Source organism: Leguminivora glycinivorella, chromosome 1 (genome assembly GCF_023078275.1).
Source record: "Leguminivora glycinivorella isolate SPB_JAAS2020 chromosome 1, LegGlyc_1.1, whole genome shotgun sequence".
Classification (NCBI taxonomy): domain Eukaryota; kingdom Metazoa; phylum Arthropoda; class Insecta; order Lepidoptera; family Tortricidae; genus Leguminivora; species Leguminivora glycinivorella.
This window is the reverse complement of record NC_062971.1, coordinates 27,952,045-27,972,192: the sequence shown is the minus strand read 5'-3', so window position 1 is coordinate 27,972,192 and position 20,148 is coordinate 27,952,045. Positions and strand designations below refer to the sequence as shown.

General features: G+C 36.9%; 1 protein-coding gene across 2 annotated transcripts; it reads left to right on the top strand.

The window, feature by feature from the left end:
• Nucleotides 1–412: 412 nt before the first annotated feature.
• On the top strand, nucleotides 413–17,474 carry LOC125228748 (protein apnoia). Of its 2 annotated transcripts, XM_048133425.1 has the most exons (4): nucleotides 413–593; nucleotides 10,276–10,451; nucleotides 16,060–16,147; nucleotides 16,178–17,474. In XM_048133425.1, exons 1-4 carry the CDS (start codon nucleotides 488–490, stop codon nucleotides 16,219–16,221), a joined length of 414 nt encoding a protein of 137 aa, XP_047989382.1. In that variant the 5' UTR covers nucleotides 413–487; the 3' UTR covers nucleotides 16,222–17,474. The 2 variants fall into 2 exon arrangements, with proteins under 2 accessions (XP_047989382.1, XP_047989375.1); XM_048133418.1 differs by having other exon boundaries at nucleotides 16,060–17,474.
• The last annotated feature ends 2,674 nt before the right edge of the window (nucleotides 17,475–20,148 follow it).

Genomic DNA, 20,148 nt, shown 5'->3' with positions numbered 1-20,148 from the left:
GCCGAATCCTAAAATTACAATTTATACTCGAATTTCTTAAATAATGTACCTACTTAAAATCTAAAGCTTTAGATCAAAAGAAAACAAGCAGCAACAGTATAATCCGAATGGAATAATTATGGAGGTCGTTTATGAATATGTAAGTAGAGGCGGCGATAATGACATGGACTCACGCGTCCGTGTTTCTCACTTTCAATTATGCCGATAAGGATCAGAAGTCGTTGTCGATGTCCAATATGTCCATGGGGAGCACTGGGCCCGTTAATGATTCAACATTAGTCGATCAGGGCCGGGAATCGGGGCCAATTTCAACAGTCACGCACTGTACTTTCTTCGACCATCGTGACTTTGGTCTCGCCGACCATTGTCTTCGCAGGACACTTTATATCCTGACTGCATGTCACAAACACAATCAGTCAAACTTTAGCGACGAACAGGCGATCGTCCTTGCTTTTAATTGCAGTGCAAAGTGTTGTGAGCGGCCGAAATGTGTAACAAATTCACCGTGTTGTCCCTGGCCTACGTGGCTATATTTGTAAGCGTAGTGCAGTGTGAGGAAGATACTACAAACTTTACGGAAATTTTGAGCAATGGTAAATACATCTTCTTCTATCCAAGTCAAAATGTATAATTAGGTGTATAATTTATCATCTGCTTGAACTTAACGGCCTCCAAGTCAAGTCAATTTTATATTGTCTATGAAACAGGAGGTGCCGTACAAATCTACATAAGAGCTTTTAGTAGTTTTTTCTTTAGATAAAATAAATATTACCTATACGACATTCTATATGTAATTGTCGACGTCACAGCATTATCATTATTGAACTTATTATTGTTTGTCTGCGTTTGTTTTTTATGACTGCCTAAGTAGTTTTTAATGACTTGCATATCATCTATTTGTTTTAGTTATACACATAATAATGTGTAAGGCACTGGTCCCATCGCGAGCTAGTAAGCTATGAGCTATCGGCTATAAAAACGAACAAAAGATATGCACTCCCGTACAAATAAAAGAGACACGGCGATTTTGATAGCTCACCGCTGAGCGAGTAACTATAAACATCGCCGTGTCTCTTTTATTTGCACGGGAGTGCATATCTTTTGTTCGTTTTTATAGCCGATAGCTCATAGCTTACTAGCTCGCGGTGGGACCAGTGCCTAATCGAGATTAGCCCAGGGGGCCGATTTTTGAATCTCGACCATTCGATTTCGTGAAATTCGTTCAATAATATCTCCACTACTAGCGATTTAAATTCTACTAACAGAATCGAAAATTCGTTCAGTCATTACCACTAGTTTTAAAATTACTAGCCGTCCTTTTTTCAAAAATAGCATTACGTCATTTTCCACAGACTTTTGAACGGGGAATTCGTGCGTTCGTAATTCAAAAATCGATCCCCAGGACCGGGAGAAGTGGCGTACTAGAAGAGAGGCCTATGCTCAGCAGTGGGCGATAAAGGGCTGATATGATGATGATGATGATGAATCGAAACGGGTTCGATTCCCGGCCTAACTCCTGTGTACTTGATCGCTTTTTATTTAGTGTGTGGTATGTATTTCAGTAACTAATTAATATAGTATACTAGCTGCCCGGCGTACTTCGTATCGCCTTATACTTGGAGGCGCAAAACATGGGGCAAGGCAAAGTGACCATTTATACTTGACACAATTAAGTAGCTACATCATTAATTACATTATAGCGTACCGTCTATTTAATATACACTATTACACATACCTATTGAAGAGATAAGATGACTTACTTTTTTCCTCTTGTGGCAATCATCCGGTTATTGCGTTGTTTTAGTTACTAACTGTAATACTTTAAATTGCTTTTGTGAAGTATAAAATTAATAGCTGTAACAAACTGTCAGATTTGGTTCGAGTCGGACAGCGGATTTAATTCGCTCCGAACCATATCCGGCCGTCTGTAGAGCACGCGGACCAAATCCGACCGGTCCGGCCCGAACCAAATCTAACAGTCTGTTACAGCTATTAGAGAAAAATTATAAATCTGGCAAGCAATTTGACAATGACAACTTCATTTCATTGTTGAAAGATTGTTGAGTTTTGAACTTTTGAACTAAAACCTAAAACTTATCAGCGAAACAGCAAATTTTAAATATGCATTGTCCATTCTGCGGCAAATGGATGGAAAGGCAGAGTAAACAAAGTTTCTGTTCAAAATGCTCCAAGAGATTGCTAAAATGCGACGAATGTGGAATTATAACTGCAGATTCATACAACTATTGCGTGAAATGTGGTAACAATTTATCCAGAACCAAAATAAAATATCGTAATGAATTACAAAAACAGAACCTTACCAACAAAATTAAATCGAAAATAGTTTTTCCACAAATGTCTGCGAATTCCCAGAAAGTGGAGCAAGACGGCGGTTTTCCTGCTTTAGAAGTAAGTTTTGAAGAATTAGATGAAATAGAAGAGAGCCAAAAATCCAATATAAGTCATCCGCAGACGGAGAAGAATTCTGTTTCGCAGCCAATAATCACCGAACCAATTTGCGACGACGCTCGAAGTTCACCAGTGCTGCTGAGAAGTCCCAGTCGCTCCGAATCAAATGGAGACAGCGGGTCGGACTGACAGTTTATTTAGGCGTTATCTCAAAAATCTGTGATTTCCCAAAAACACCGCAAGTAAGTGGAAATAACGAAATTGTCCATACATTTATTATTATTTCCACTTAGTTGCGGCCAAGTTGAACAAAAAAACATAGTAGGTTAAGCAATTATCAAAGCCAACTTAGGACAGTTTTGTTTTTCACTTATATTCATTTATTATAGGGTATTCACATATAAAGATATTATGTAAATAAAAGTGCTAGCAAATTTAAAATAAAAAAAATAACACTAAGCAATGATGGCACCTACATAATTATTATTGTATTGAATTGTATAATAAGTGTTATATTATGTTTATTGATTGAAAGATATTATAGTAAAATTATAAGAAATAAAAATGCTCATAATTGTTATAAAATACATTTATTTACACCACCTACCAATACCTGTTTACAAATGGCAATCAATCCTAGTGAGTATTATATTCTTTGATGGCAATAGTGCAGCAAAATTACGATCGAACGCAATTGTGACATACTAATGCGGCTGTTTTCATTAGCTGCCTCTCGTTGGTCATCGCTGCGATTAGCACGCTGGCTTGCTCTTTGAACATTTGTGTTACTTCGACGACCTAAATCTGGTTTTTTCTTTGGCATAGCCACAAAACAATTTTCACACAAAATCAAGTGAAATTTGCCAGACGTATGCGTTCCTTCCGATTTAGTATTATTTCTTACAGTTTACAATTAAAATACTAAACAGCACAGACTATAGACCAATCAAGCATAGACTATAGACCAATAAAGCATAGACTACTTAAAATAGCTGTAACAGACGTGTGCGTTCCGATTTAGTATTATTTCTTATTTCTTTAACGGAATAATTACTAATTTTCACATTATTTTGCCATTCCTTATTTCTTTAACGGAATAATTACTATTATTTTGCCAAGATAAATTAATAAAATCACAATGCGTTTGGAACGCACCTGTCATTAACGTCACGTCATTGTCAAGTTGTCAGGTAGGAACAATTTGTATGGGAAAAAAGAATCACTGTTTTCTAATTATCATCACAATATTTACGTGTTTTTACACTGCCTAAACCTTCTGCGGTCTAATACAAACATTTCAATACCAAAATTACGTAAATCGGTCCGCCGTTCTCGAGTTTATAGGTAACTAACAAACGCATTTCATTTTTATATATGTAGACTACAATACTCACTACTTTTGTGAAGTATAAAATTAATAGCTGTAACAAACTGTCAGATTTGGTTCGAGTCGGACAGCGGATTTAATTCGCTCCGAACCATATCCGGCCGTCTGTAGAGCACGCGGACCAAATCCGACCGGTCCGGCCCGAACCAAATCTAACCGTCTGTTACAGCTATTAGAGAAAATTTATAAATCTGGCAAGCAATTTGACAATGACAACTTCATAGACTACTTAAAATAGCTGTAACAGACGTGTGCGTTCCGATTTAGTATTATTTCTTATTTCTTTAACGGAATAATTACTAATTTTCACATTATTTTGCCATTCCTTATTTCTTTAACGGAATAATTACTATTATTTTGCCAAGATAAATTAATAAAATCACAATGCGTTTGGAACGCACCTGTCATTAACGTCACGTCATTGTCAAGTTGTCAGGTAGGAACAATTTGTATGGGAAAAAAGAATCACTGTTTTCTAATTATCATCACAATATTTACGTGTTTTTACACTGCCTAAACCTTCTGCGGTCTAATACAAACATTTCAATACCAAAATTACGTAAATCGGTCCAGCCGTTCTCGAGTTTATAGGTAACTAACAAACGCATTTCATTTTTATATATATATAGATAGACTAGTGCGACTACTCGTACTTTATAAAAATCACAAAATCAGCTTTATTATTCTGTTTAGTTAGAGGTATAAACCGCATACACTTAATTAGGGCCTGGATTTTCAATTACTCTCCCCACGTTTATCCATACTAATATCATAAATGGGAAAGTGTGTGTGTCTGTTTGTTTGTCCGTCTTTCACGGCAAAACGGAGCGACGAATTGACGTGATTTTTTAAGTGGAGATAGTTGAAGCGATGGAGAGTGACATAGGCTACTTTTTGTCTCTTTCTAACGCGAGCGAAGCCGCGGGCATAAGCTAGTATTTTTAATAGATTTCAGGTCGCTAATGTAATTAATTTTACTTGACAACCCAGATATTAGACTAGAGCTAGAGCGATTCTAACGAGCGTGTAAATGAGATGTTTCAAAGCGTTATTCGCACAACATGGCGCGTAATTAAAAAGCTACGTAATAAATATTAATTTACACAGCGCACGCCTCTTAGCTGTTGTCCGTTAACAGACAACCTTTAATTTGCCCCTAATAATCATACGTTACCATCGTAGATCACCACACAAACCTCGTATGTATTAAATTTTACTTTGCATGAGCGACAACACGAGACAATGTCATACATTAAATATATGGGAAAATTGTTAGTTAGAATATGCAATGATATGTTCGCATGAGCCTAGCTTAATGTTCCTTTATTATTATAATATGGGAGAACCTTAGAGTTCTCATACTTTTACTATAAAATGAGGAATGCGAGTCCCTCTTGTGAGTAAATTGAATATTATTACTCGTAATTTTTATCAAAGATAATGTTAGAACCCTGTGGCCTGTCGTTAAGGTGAGCAACATCACCACTTAATGATTCAAAGGTTAATATAATTTCATTAAATTTTCATTTAACTCTATATTTATCTGCGTTATTTTAAAACGTATACAGCAAAAACATTTATAATATCACAAGACACAGTTATTTGTTGATTTTACTAAAGATACGGAATAAATTATGTTACGTTGTCAGTTAAGACGAAAATGGACTGTCAGCGCGAAATTGCCTTTCATACAAATGTAAATAAAAGAGAGATAGAGTCTTGTAGAGTAATTATAAATAAATAAATAAATAAGTATTGGGGACACCTTACACAGATCAACTTAGCCCCAAACTAAGCAAAGCTTGTACTATGGGTGCTAAGCGACGGTATACATACTTAAATAGATAAATACATACTTATATACATAGAAAACATCCATTTCTCAGGAACAAATATCTGTGTTCATCACACAAATAAATGCCCTTACTGGAATTCGAACCCAGGACCGCGGCGCAGCAGGCAAGGTCACTACCGACTGAGCCAGACCGGTCGTCAATTTACCGTAAGCTCAAGGACTCAATCTACTTAATATAAAATATAGGATTTCTTGTAGTATTGGCAGGGTGCAAAGCGGGTGGAGGGGGTAGCTAAAACGATCACAGCGCTCACTACGGCCAAAATTGACATCTTAGTCGCTGACTTACGCTGTCAAATCCATATTGCAGTAAACATTTTCATATCGTTTTTGAGATAAATTTAATATGCGCCTAGTAAAATTTGTTATGGTGAATTCTAATAACTCCATGAAAAATATCAACTAAATTTTAGCTATTTCCAAGACCGTGGTGGAAACGGAACCACCGTTTAAGTGAATAGTTGCCGTAAGAAGAAAAGTGTCGTCCAACCTCTGAAGTTTTACTTAAAAGTGCGTAATCTTTTGATACAAGTATTGAATTGAATTTACGGTGAATTTATAGTGCAAATTTTATTAGCGTTAGAAAAGCCGACTTAGAAGCCAATCCCAGTTATGTTCCAAAATCATTTTATTTGTTTCCTTAAGTGTGCTCCAGTGTACAAATCGAAACGGATTGACAAAAATGCGTAAATATCGAGGTTTTAATCGGACGAAGGAGCACGAGAACAATAAAAGCAGAAGTAGTCCATCCGCCGAAGGCTTATCACATTTTAAATAAAATTCCTGAGAACTTATTTTGTCGCACTGATGATTACATATTTGATGTGATATCTGGTAAACCTCTAATATTTTCAAGTAAATGAAACAAGTTTTTGTAATGTATAGGTACTATGTATAATTAAAAGTTATTATAGCTAGTTTGTTTTTATTTTACAATAAACCCTGTACCCTGTAAATGATATTTATAAAACCTATAGTTAGCCTATGAAAATGACATAGCATAGCAGTGAACTGATCAACAATTTCAAAAGCCAATGATATAATTATACTTTATTGCACATAGGTACAAATGGTGGAAAAAAGTCTTCAATCTGTAGAAAATGCCCAGCTAGCACCAATTTCTTGTCTTTATTCATCGTCTTAGGTTGGAAAATGATTTCGTGAGCGATGGCACGAAACCCCGTTTTAGTCACCAGTTTGTTAATTTCTCACTGAAAACAACAATTTTAATGTTATTGGCGATAATGTTGTAACCATTATCGTCCAAAATTGTCTAATATAGCAAAATAACACAAGATTTCATCAATTTTTTCACAATGTTTACTTACTTCTCGCTAGACAGCGGCGACAATGTTGTCCATAATGGTCACCTGTCACGTGGCGTGTCATCGCGCACGGTCCCAATAGAAAATATGGTTGTAATAATTGGTGATGTATACAAATTAAGATATAGCAAATAACAGTTATTAATCACTCTATCTATTAATCCTACTGTATCTACTGTATCTTGTAGAAACAACCCATATGTATATCGCATTCCAGGATTCAAACTGTTGAATATTATTTCGCATATTTTAATGCTTGCAAAATTAATGTGCAATGAACAGTAAAGAAATCAAAATAAATTTAATAAGCTTGGTATGATTAAATATTGTTTTCAATAAGCAAATATTTATTTTTAATTCATTGTTGCGTAGGTACATTGGTACGCCATCATTTATCTTTTGTAATCGACGTTGCTGCTGTTTCTATGGAATGTTTACCACATATCATTTTACATATGAAATTATGATTGCAAAAATATTTTCTACTGAAATATCACGATTTGGTGGCGGTTAAATTATACTTTATTACGTTATGTATGTATGTATAAACTCTTTATTGTAAAAAACACAAATATGACACAAGATAGACAGTACAAATGAGAACTTAACCCTTTAAGGGATTGCTTCCAGCTAACCTTTGAGTAGGTGAAATGTGATTTGTGTGGTGTGGTGATTAGTCTACACCTTATAAAACAAAGTCCCGCCGCGTCTGTCTGTGTTTCTGATTCTTGAGGAAGGTTTAGGTAGGTATATAATTACAAATACAAAGAAATACAAATACTGTATTAATAAAAACATAATTGTACAGTGGTTACTCTTAAATACTAACCCCCTTATTCTTAAAGTTCACTAAAGTTATCAAGCCGATAAAGTTCGTTTGTCCCTTTCTATCACACCAATACGTCAGAAAGGGACAAACGAAATTTATCGGCTTGATAACTTTAGTGAACGTTTATGAATAAGGGGGTAAGAATTTTATATGGGATAATTTATACAAATGCATGAGCTAGAATAGTTCCTGTGTTTAAGATTAAATTTTGATTTTTTGAGATTTTGTTTGAAGTGGTTGAAATATGACGATATTTGCTAATCGAGTCGGGCAAAATCATACATTGTATAAAAATACATACATTGTATACTTATCTTTTGCGGATAACTGTCAATAAATAGATATTTATGACATTCCCCGTGCGTAGCGGGCGGGCTGCTAGTTATTTATTTATTTTATTACATAATCATTCCTTACTTAGTGAAATATTTCCAGACGAATTGTCACGGATTTCCATTTGTTACAATCCTCCACTTCAGCCCTTAATTAAGAGAATAGGGGACGGTTGAATCTCCATAGAAACTTACTAATGATTTTCGTCCCTGAATATTGATATTAAGGTAACGGACCCAATCATTTTATTTTTTTTACAGTTTTTATTTGGACAGTTTAAGAAAAATTTTCGCCTATTTTTGATATTTCACTGATAAATGTAAAAATTCTACCGCTAAGCGTGTTAAATCTTGAATGTCCTATCCTTCTTTTACATTTCAAGCGTATTGCAGAATAGATATTCCTATTGGTTTCTTCATAGTTAACAAATTAAAACTAGGTGTTTTTTCTCCAATTATGGACGGCAGTTCTCCAGTAATGGATCCCCCGTTATGGACAGTGAAATAAGTTTAAAATTTTACTTTTAAAGCCAACTTATACTCAATGAGTCAATTTTATATACCATAAATACAATTAATTTGGGTTATTTTAACATAGGATTGTTTTTTGTAAATTTTGGTTTTGTAAATTGTTCCTTGTCCATCATAGGAGGTACGCTGTTTTTCGGTTCCAGTAATGGACACTCGCAAATAACGCCATTTCTTTATATCTTTGGAGCAACAAACTAGTATGTTTTATACCTTATCTCATGCTTAATGCAGTAAGTAAAACGACGTTTCATTTTGAAGTTTCAATAAATTCGGTTATTTCTGAAGGATTTGGCGACAAGATAAAATTCACCAGTTTTCTGAAAAAAATATCAAGACGAATTCTTAGTAATGTTGCTAAGAGAGTTGAGTTCATGTATAAAATAATAAAAAAATAATACTTGGTGTAAACTTGAATTCGTTTTACTTACTGCATTAAGCATGAGATAATGAATAAAACATACTAGTTTGTTGCTCCAAAGATATAAAGAAATGACGTTATTTTGCGAGTTTCCATTACTGGAACCGAAAAACTGCCTACCTCCTATTATGGACAAGGAACAATTTACAAAACCAAAATTTGTAAGAAACAATCTTATGTTAAAATAACTCAAACTAATTGTATTTATGGTATATCAAATTGACTCATTGAGTATCAGTTGGCTTTAAAAGTAAAATTTTAAACTTATTTCACTGTCCATAATGGGGGATCCAATACTGGAGAACTGCCGTCCATAATTGGAGAAAAAACACCTAGTTTTAATTTGTTAACTATGAAGAAACTAATAGGAGTATCTATTCTGCAATATGCTTGAAATGTAAAAGAAGGATAGTACATTCAAGATTTAAGACGCTTAGCGGTAGAATTTGTACATTTATGAGTGAAATATCAAAAACAGTCGAAATTTTTTCTTAAACTGTCCATGATTGGGTCCGTTACCTTAGTTGGGATTCAATTTACGGAATATTCCGGGTGGCATGCTGACTGACTGAGTAGCGAAGGATACGCAACTGGCTCTGTCGTACAAATATTGTCGTACTAGAGAGCGATAGAGAGAGGTTTTTAACTACGACACGCTACGGTTTTTTAGGGTTTCGTATTCTACTAGGAACCCTTATAGTTTCGCCATGTCTGTCCGTCCGCGGATAATCTCAGTGACCGTTAGCACTAGAAAGCTGAAATTTGGTACCAATATGTACCTATATCAAACACGCCGACAAAGTGGTAAAATAAAAAGTGAAAAAAATGTTTTATTAGGGTACCCCCCCTCCCTCTAACTTTTGAACCATATGTTTAAAAAATATGAAAAAATCACAAAAGTAGATCTTTAGACTTTCTAGAAAAATTGTTTTGAACTTGATAGGTTCAGTAGTTTTTGAGAAAAATACGGGAAACTACGGAACTCTACACTGAGCGTGGCCCGACACGCTCTTGGCCGGTTTTTTCTTTTACGTTACATCGCTTACCATCAGGCGACCTGTCTTCTCGTTTGACTCCTATATCCCAGAAAAAAAAGTTTACATTTTCCTCAACAAAACACGACACCAAATATGTATGCCCTGAAAAGGACCTTCACAATTTTTGTCACACATTTTTGTTTTTTTTATAGCCGAGGAGAGCGTGGGCCGCACATTCGGACACAACGCGCTGAAGCGGCTCTCGTTCATCTTCTTACCGGTGATGTTCACACTTGGCGTGATTTCCACGCTGCTGATGGCGCTGGCCGTCATCTCCGTCAAGAACTTGGCCATTGGTGTCATGCTGCTGATCGTCTCCGTCAGCCAGGTATGCTCAGTGTTTATAGCCGTGATATGAAGCGGCTGTCATCATCTTTCTGCCGGTGATGTTCACACTTGGCGTGATTTCCACGCTGCTGATGGCGCTGGCCGTCATCTCCGTCAAAAAAAAAAAAAACCTGGCTACATTTATTAAAGTGCCCGCCAAACTGTAAAAACAGTTTGTTGGCGGAGACATGCTCTCATGTAACTAAGCCTATATTTATAAGCTATTCTAACTGGTTTATTACGTAAAATAAATTGTTTAGGTAGGTGTCCGATCCGACTTACATTTCCGTTCAAAATCAATCCTGTAGTGCAGACAACAACACTTCCTTTGCCTTTTTTTTATATGAATACTTTGATAAACTTGTGTCTTTTGTTTTGTTTTTGGCCGTCGGCGTCATGCTACTCATAGTCTCTTTAGGCATACTCAACATATATTGGGTTGGTAAGAAAGTAATGAGCGATCGATTGAATTCCACATAAAATTTTTGAGAGAGTTCTAGAATCTTCTATGGTCGAAAGTATATAAAGGGCGAGTCGCACAGTTTCTCGTCAGTCATTCACTAGCTGTCGCCGAGCTAATATAAGGAAGAAAATGGACGAATTAAAAGTGCATGTAAGGCATTGCTTACTATATGAATTTCAGTTTAGCCATTCAGCCGCCGAAGCAGTGCGTAATATATGTCAGCGTGTTGCTCCTGAAGTTGTGTCTGAGGCCACGGCGAAACGATGGTTCCAGCGGTTTCGTAGTGGCGACTTTTCATTATCAGATCAACCTAAGTCTGGTCGACCGGTGAAGATTGATGTAGCCAAATTAAAAACCTTAATTGATCCGAGGCTAACGAGTCGTACTCTTGCTACCGAGTTAGGCTGCTCTCATGTCACCATAGAAACACATTTACACGAGTTGGGAAAAAACTACAAATACAGTGTTTGGATACCGCACGAACTTGATAGAGATCAACTAAACCGCCGTGCCGATATCTGCATACAACTTCTGTCTTTTCGCCGCACATTCAACTGGTTGGACCATCTTATCACTGGAGATGAAAAATGGGTCTTATATATAAATCACACACGCAAACGTCAGTGGCTAGCTCCAAATGAAAAAGGAATAGAGGCACCAAAAACAGAGCCTCACCCGAAAAAAGTTATGCTGTCCGTTTGGTGGGATATTCATGGTATTATTCACTGGGAACTCCTACCAAGTGGAATGACTGTTACCGCATCAGTATACTGTAATCAGCTTGAAAATTTAAACCAAAAAATCTGTCAGAATCGTCCACAGCATGCTAAAGTTTTTTTCTTACACGACAATGCTCGCCCACACATTGCAAAAGTGACTCGGCTAAAGCTATTGGAGCTAGGTTGGAAAGTGATACCTCATCCACCGTACTCTCCAGACTTGGCACCTACGGATTACGCATTGTTCAGATCGCTAAGCAATGCCTTGAATGAAAAAAAGTTCGATGATCAAGCCCATCTACGACAGTACATAGCTGAGTTTTTTGAATCTAAACCTAAGAACTTCTTCGCCGATGCTATTCATTCTTTACCAGAACGATGGAGACAAGTAGTAGATAACGAAGGCTGTTATATTTTTGATAAATAATTAAAATAATAAATTAAATAAAAATTACAATATTGGTTATGATTCGCTCATTACTTTCTTACCAACCCAATACTATTACAACATTTAGTTCTAGCCGAGGCAGAGTGAGCCGCACGTTAGGGCTGAAACGGCTGTCTTCAACATCCTGCCTTTGCCAGTAATGTTCACGCTGGGCGTAATCTTTGTCAAGAACTTGCGGCCTCTCCAATCGGAATTCGGATCATGCGTCATTTGATAGAACAGCAAAGGCATGGTGAAAGGGGATAAAAATACGACTATCCTATCACCGCTGATCTCGTTTTTCTTACTAAACACAAAGCTTAATATCCCCGAAGCGCATTATGAATTATGATAATTTGGAATGCGAAAGATACGACGCAATCATAATTCTTACAAATATGATAGGCTCGTAACGCGCCCATTATTCCGCACAAATTCAGCTTGCTTGTTCATTGAAGAAGTAAAAGCACTCATAACAGTCATAATCTAATTGGTAACTGTTTAAACAGAATTAACAACCAAAAAACACGAAACCTAAGCACGCAATAATATACAGATCTGCATTGGACTGACAGCGCCCATACAACCATTTCAGTCGCAAAATCTTCAAATCAGTATCTAACTGTCAAATGTGACATAACGCGTGGTAACGTCGTGCAAACAATGCGACCGTATTGATACAATAACAAAATGTAGTCGTCGTGTGCACTCGTTACGGTAACAAAATGTGTACGAATTTGTGGCTGTCAATGTCACTGTCAGAATGACTTTTAACGACACTTTATTAGTCGACGTTTGCACACATAACGGTAACAACATGTGGACGAATTTGTGGCTGTCATTGTCACTGTCAGAACGGTTTCTGACAGTGACATTGACAGAATTTGTACACACATGTGTAGGTCTGATTACCGAACTGCTCCTAAACCACTGTATCCGCAAATGACAATCTGAAATACGAAGGTTTCTCAAACTGTCTTGTGAAGTTGTGGACTGGTTGCTTTGAATCATTTAAATATGAGCGAATTAAATAATAATAAACGACGACGACAATTTAAGCACTCTTCGACATTTTATAGAAATGTGGGAAAGTTAAGAAAAGTGCAGAATGATAATACAAATAGATAAGCACTTTATAGTTACTTAATGTATTAAATATATAATTTTTAATTCTTATTTATAAAAATGAAGAGTAGTGTTGCTTTACACAATAAAAGTAGGAATCAAATGAAATAGAGTATTTACTGTGATATTAATAGAATTTCTATTGCGCAATGATAGTTTTTTTTTTCAGTACAGATGCTGCTTTTTCTAACGCAGTAGTGCGAGTAAATCAAGCAATGATTCATTTCTTGTCTGGTCGAAACTCTTAGCTTAGATTTAGGTACTGAAAGTCGTCGTACTATACACGTGCGAAAAGGACATTCACAACTCGTGTCGAAGTAAAACACTCCCTTCGTTCGTGTATTAATTTATCGCTACTCGTATCGATTTTCCTCTTTTCCGCACTCGTATCTACAAGTATTTTGTTTGGGTTACAAAAAAAAACACATTATTTACTCTACTACGTTTTATTTATGTCTCTTTAACATTACAAATTTGTAGACACTTATCTATACAAAAATCTTGACTTAAGAAGTACAGATCGCTGAAATTAATGTTGATAGTAATATTAATGACGACTACTTCAACAAGTGTCAATTGTGAAATGCCGCAAAATACTAGTTGCTCTATAGAAGACCATAATAATATGATCCCCGATCCTTTACAACCCAGCAGCTCGGTACGCACGTTACAATTTTTTTTAATCTTCTTTAGTGAGGGCTACTGAGTACGACGGCATATTTAATTGTTTATAAAGTTTGAGGATACCTGGAAAAAAATTAATACATGAAGCCATTTTGAAAATATAATAAATATTCACTGCTTTCGGTCACGCGTGTACGCTGCGACCATTTTGCGACCGTTTGTCGACCGTTTGGTGACCTTTTGGCGACTGTTTTTTACATGGAATATTACCGTCTTAATCCATATTTTAACAACTTTATTGGTTTTCTAGGCATTATTTTTATTATTTCAGTATAGTATATGCACCGGAGCACTAAAACTTCACCAATCAATATACATAACACGCAAACACCGAGTAGTCAATAATATTATTACTGGTTAAACTGAGGTAAATTGATGGCGCGTTGATAAATTTAGACTTATTTTATGAAATCACTCGAGCAATTTAATTGGCCATGGTAATTAGCCCACATTATATTACAAATGCAAACAATATTTTATCTTTAACAAATTCTTACGCCATTACATTTTAATGTCAAATGACTTTATTTCTTTTTTACTTTGACGTCTCTGACAGTCGCCATTTGAAATGAATGAAATGAACGAATGATTTTGGGAAAGTAGTCGCCAAACGGTAACAATGTGTGCACGCGTAGTGCACACTTCTGTCACTTCTGTGACCATTTGTGCCTGTTACCAATCGTCCCCATTTGGGTCGCCGCGACTAAACTAGGCTTGTGCCGTTTCGTTCGTTGATCGGAGCGCTCCGATCTCGTTCAGTCGCTCACACGAACTAGTTCGCTCTTTTAGGTCTTTTGCTCATTTAGTTCAGCCAGACCAGCGACCGTTGCGGTCGGAAAGATCAGAACGAATGGGATCGAATAGTGTCAAAATGATACGAATAGTCCACAGATAGTAACATTCCGGGCCGAAAGGTTGTAAGTAACCGAAGTTTAATATGAAAACTTGACTTTTTTTGTTGCTCTGCTAAGTAGCTCTCACTCTCGGTCGGCGCAGTCACACATTCGTTCTCGATCCAAACCGCTCGCGTTCGCCGATCCTGTACTGAACTAAATGAGCAAAGACCGATTCTCAGAGCACGGAAAGATTCAGTTCATTTCGGTCATTGATGGGATTTTATTCCTAACAGTTCATAGTTCGTGAACGACACAAGCCTAGACTAAACGTCGACCGTACTGCGACTAAGCATTGAGACCCGAAGACCTGTGTGTACACAAAATAGGAGGATTTGCGTAGGAACGGCGACCGATTATGGTTATATGGGGCGTTTTAGAGGTTAATAGTGCTCAAGGAAGATTTTAATGACGCCACAGCGTCGTCAGAATATTGTTTATTCGCTACGTGCAATACTGACCGGTGCTGCCCTCATTTTGTCGGCTTTTCCATATTAAATTGTATGGTGTCAAATCAGTTCCAAGGTTCCAATGTTGGACATGCTCATAAGATGTTGTGTATTTATGACAATCAGCGCCACTCTATCACGCACGCTACCAATAAAGGGCCAATTATGTCAAGTAGGTATCACATAAATGCAGAGCGCGTGACGTGGCGCTCTGATTGGCATTTACCTATTTTTGATTATTTGTAATTCATTTATTACGCATATTTACAATACAAAAATATGTCAAGACCCCCCGCCGCGTAAGCTGAAGATCCGGGTTCGATCCCCGGCTCGGCCACCAGTGGGCTCGGTCGCGTGTTCTTTCGTGTAATCCGCGATTCATGTCAACGTCCCTATTCAGCACTAATAAGCACATTATCCGATCCGATATCGGATGTCGGAAGGATTTCAATGGATAAAATCCAAGATGGCGCCTGTAATGTATGGGATATCGGTCCGACATCCTATATCGGATCGGATAATGTGAAAACGCACTAAGTCTAACGGTAAGAGCGTGCGACTCTCAATAGTCTTAGTTCGGAGGTCGCGGGTTCGAAACTTCGAATCCCATCTCCTACCAATGAGTCTTTCGGAACTTATGTGCGAAATGTCATTTGATAGGTATTCACCAGTCGTTTTTCGATGAAGGAAAACATCGTGAGAAAACCGGACTAATCCTGATAAGGTTTAGTTACTCGTACCCTTCGGGTTGGAAGGTCCCCAGGCTCGGCAGGCTCCCATGATAACGCAAGGAGGATGATGATTCAGTACATTGTGTAAATGGGCTCTAACCCCGGTTTCTGTTTCCAGGCCGTGTCCCGCTTGTTCCTGTCAGCGGCTCCGTCGCCGCTAGTGCACCTGCACCCGCGCGCCGAGCTCCTGCCCGCGCCCGTGGCGGCGCCCTGGCCCGCGCCCGGGCCCCTGCTCTCGCCCTGGGGCCGCTCCGACAACGGCGCTACCATCTCCGACTAAACACTACCCTTCTCCCATAAATTATATTAAAACCTAAACACTAATAACAGTTTCTTTTACCTTGACAGAGCGAGCCGCTTCAGTGGTCCCGTGGTGACAGGGAACCCATTGCCCTACGTCCCCCGTTCCCCGCAAACCATGGAAGCGCCACGCTTTTTATCAAGCTATTAGCTAGGTGCACGAATGGTCTTAGGTACTCTCATTTTGTAGGATTTTCTATATTAAATTTTGTGGAGGCAAATTAGTACCAACAGCCGCCGTTAGCATTAATTGATACCTATGTCCATAAGGTTACGTGTATTTGTAACAATCAGCGCCACTCCTACACGTTGACAATAGTTATGTTTTTGCATATAGAAACCATCACAGCTGCAACACATGTCACAGGTCAGTGTACGCCTGAAAACAATGAAAATTCTATTGACGCGATTTCGCACTTAAAACGAAAGGTTCTAACATTTCAAAGCTTTGCCTGCGGGCCTAGTCCGCTTTTGTGATATAGCCTGTCGCATCGGTGCGTCCTCGCACTTGCAGAAAGTGAAAGACGGGCCTACGCAATAGGCCATTTCACGAGACCATGCTTGAAACTAGACAGAGAATCAAATTAAGTATAAATGGGTAGTGACAGGAATCGAATAACTGAAAACGCTCTACACAAACGCTACAGGCAATAACAGAAATAACTTAATTATCCTTCACATAAATTGAATTATTCATTAAGAATTGACTAATAGACAACAGAAGATATTTTTTTATCAACCAATTATTCTTAATGAAATAGGAAGGTAAATAGAAACATTTATTAGGTACAATCGAGTTCATAAATAAGTATATGTAGTTGTGTACACTTTTTCACTTTATTGAAACGAGTTAAGATGACGAAATGTACACATGTTTATGAACTCGACTGTACCTAACTATTCTACACAAGCACGTGGATGTTTCCATGTAATGACGCTATTTAAGAAGTCTTAAGGGGGGACTTGTTATATAAAATTATTAAATAAACCTTTGCGTGCCTGATTCTACACACACACGATTACTTAATTTGGTACTCAGTTATGTAATTCAAGTACGTATACAAATATACATACCTCAATAGTTATAAGCGCCACTTACCTTTTAAAACATTTGCATTTGTTAGAATAGTAATTTATTTATTTATTTATTTGCATTTAGGCTTGGAATATTCTGACAATATTATCGTCTGTCTCTCACGAACTCGCTTTGTGGCGCATAGACGACGAAAGAATGTTAATTAAATCGAATTGCATATTTTAAATAAAAAACTTTACATGAAATATGTTGGTTTTTATCAAATTTCTACCGAGTCCTTATCCTCTTATTGTTACAGAACAGTTAGATTCAGAGATGGATGGTGATAAGCAATAATGTGTCAACCCACAAAAACTAAAAAAAACCGGCCAAGAGCGTGTCGGGCCACGCTCAGTGTAGGGTTCCGTAGTTTTCCGTATTTTTCTCAAAAACTACTGAACCTATCAAGTTCAAAACTATTTTCCTAGAAAGTCTTTATAAAGTTCTACTTTTGTGATTTTTTTCATTTTTTTTAAACATATGGTTCAAAAGTTAGAAAGGGGGGGACGCATTTCCGAAAATATTAATATTATCAAAAAACGATCTTAGTAAACCTTTATTCATTTTTAAATACCTATCCAACAATATATCACATGTTGGGGTTGGAATGAAAAAAAATATCAGCCCCCACTTTACATGTAGGGGGGGTACCCTAATAAAACATTTTTTTCCATTTTTTATTTTTGCACTTTGTTGGCGTGATTGATATACATATTGGTACCAAATTTCAGCTTTCTAGTGCTAACGGTTACTGAGATTATCCGCGGACGGACGGACGGACGGACGGACGGACGGACGGACGGACGGACGGACGGACGGACGGACGGACGGACGGACGGACGGACGGACGGACAGACAGACATGGCGAAACTATAAGGGTTCCTAGTTGACTACGGAACCCTAAAAATGAGATTTTAATGCCATGTTAAAGCTGGATTTTTAAACTTCAATTTGCAAAACCGGCCAAGAGCGTGTCGGGCCACGCTCAGTGTAGGGTTCCGTAGTTTTTCGTATTTTTCTCAAAAACTACTAAACCTATCAAGTTTAAAACAATTTTCCTAGAAAGTCTTTATAAAGTTCTACTTTTGTGATTTTTGTCATATTTTTTAAACATATGGTTCAAAAGCTAGAGGGGGGGGACGCACTTTTTTTTCCTTTAGGAGAGATTATTTCCGAGAATATTAATATTATCAAAAAACGATCTTAGTAAACCCTTATTCATTTTTAAATACCTATCCAAAAATATATCACACGTTGGGGTTGGAATGAAAAAAAATATCAGCCCCCACTTTACATGTAGGGGGGGTACCCTTATAAAACTATTTCTGCACTTTGTTGGCGTGATTGATATACATATTGGTACCAATTTTCAGCTTTCTAGTGCTTACGGTTACTGAGATTATCCGCGGACGGACGGACGGATGGACGGACGGACGGACGGACGGACGGACGGACGGACGGACGGACGGACGGACGGACGGACGGACGGACGGACGGACGGACGGACGGACAGACAGACATGGCGAAACTATAAGGGTTCCTAGTTGACTACGGAACCCTAAAAATGACCTTTTCGTTTTGAAAATTTTCACAATCCCAAAAGTAAAAAAATAGGTTAACACAAATCCTTTATCGTGTGTTGCCTGTTTTGCATTAATGTGTCAAGATGTCAAGAACCTTAACTTATTATAGTAATTGGCAGAAGACATATTTAAATTACAATAATGTGTTATGAGGGTTGACTCATTATTGCGAAAATCACATTCCGCTAGTTCTGTTTTAGCACAAACGGTGTAAAGGTAGGTGTTCCTAAAAATAGTGTTTATAATAAGTAATTAAACAAATTATCAGCAAAAATATATTCATTATTGCGGTTTTCAAGTGTTAAATACTACTGGTGACAAAAATGCGGTATTTATAAGGTGTAATCATACTTTTTTTACGGAATACGTTTTGAGGTCAGTTTTCCGAAAAACATATAGTAAAATAGCTTATTTCTGTCTTTTTTTGTCATGTATTCATTTTAAATGCCAAATACAATAATTTACATGTATTCACATTCAAAAATAATGTTATTTCTATAATTAAAACGATTTTAAATAATGTTTTACACTTGACTCATTCCTGCAAAACGCAAAAAATGTCATAGTTACCCACTATGAGACTTGAATGATTATTGCAAAATGATATTTTATTCGTTGTTTTATGCTACGACTCGTGTTATAAAACATAAGTCATTATTGTTAAATTATATTAGGGTCATAAATTGTTCGTTTTTTGGTGTAAGTACCATGACACTATATTGTAAAATATAACTGATCATATTAAATTATGTTTGAATAAGTTATGACTCAGTCCGTTAGTATATTTTTGCACATTAATGGTAATTCAGTACGAAATTTAACATTTTAAGTCATGAATGTACATATCCGTTATTATAATTTGCATACATTTTTGCTATACTTACGTGTTTATATAAAAAACTAATATAAGCTACTAAATAGATTATGTGCCTTTATGTGGCTACCAGGACGGTTACCATGACTTTTTGATATTTTACTGTCACGGTGAGGGTTGCGGAAAATGTATGGAAATATTGAACAGCACTCCAAGCCAAAACGCACTTTTACTAATATTTTCATACATATTCTGTAACATTCACCATGAACATAAAATGTCAAAAAGTCATAGGTTTTGATTATTCCTTACTAAATGGTCGTTTATTATTTTGTTAAAAGATATTTTATTTTTTGTTTTTGTACAAGTCATGAGTTATTCATGATTTAAATGACTTAGTCCATTTCTTAGCGTAAACAAATATTTTGATTAATA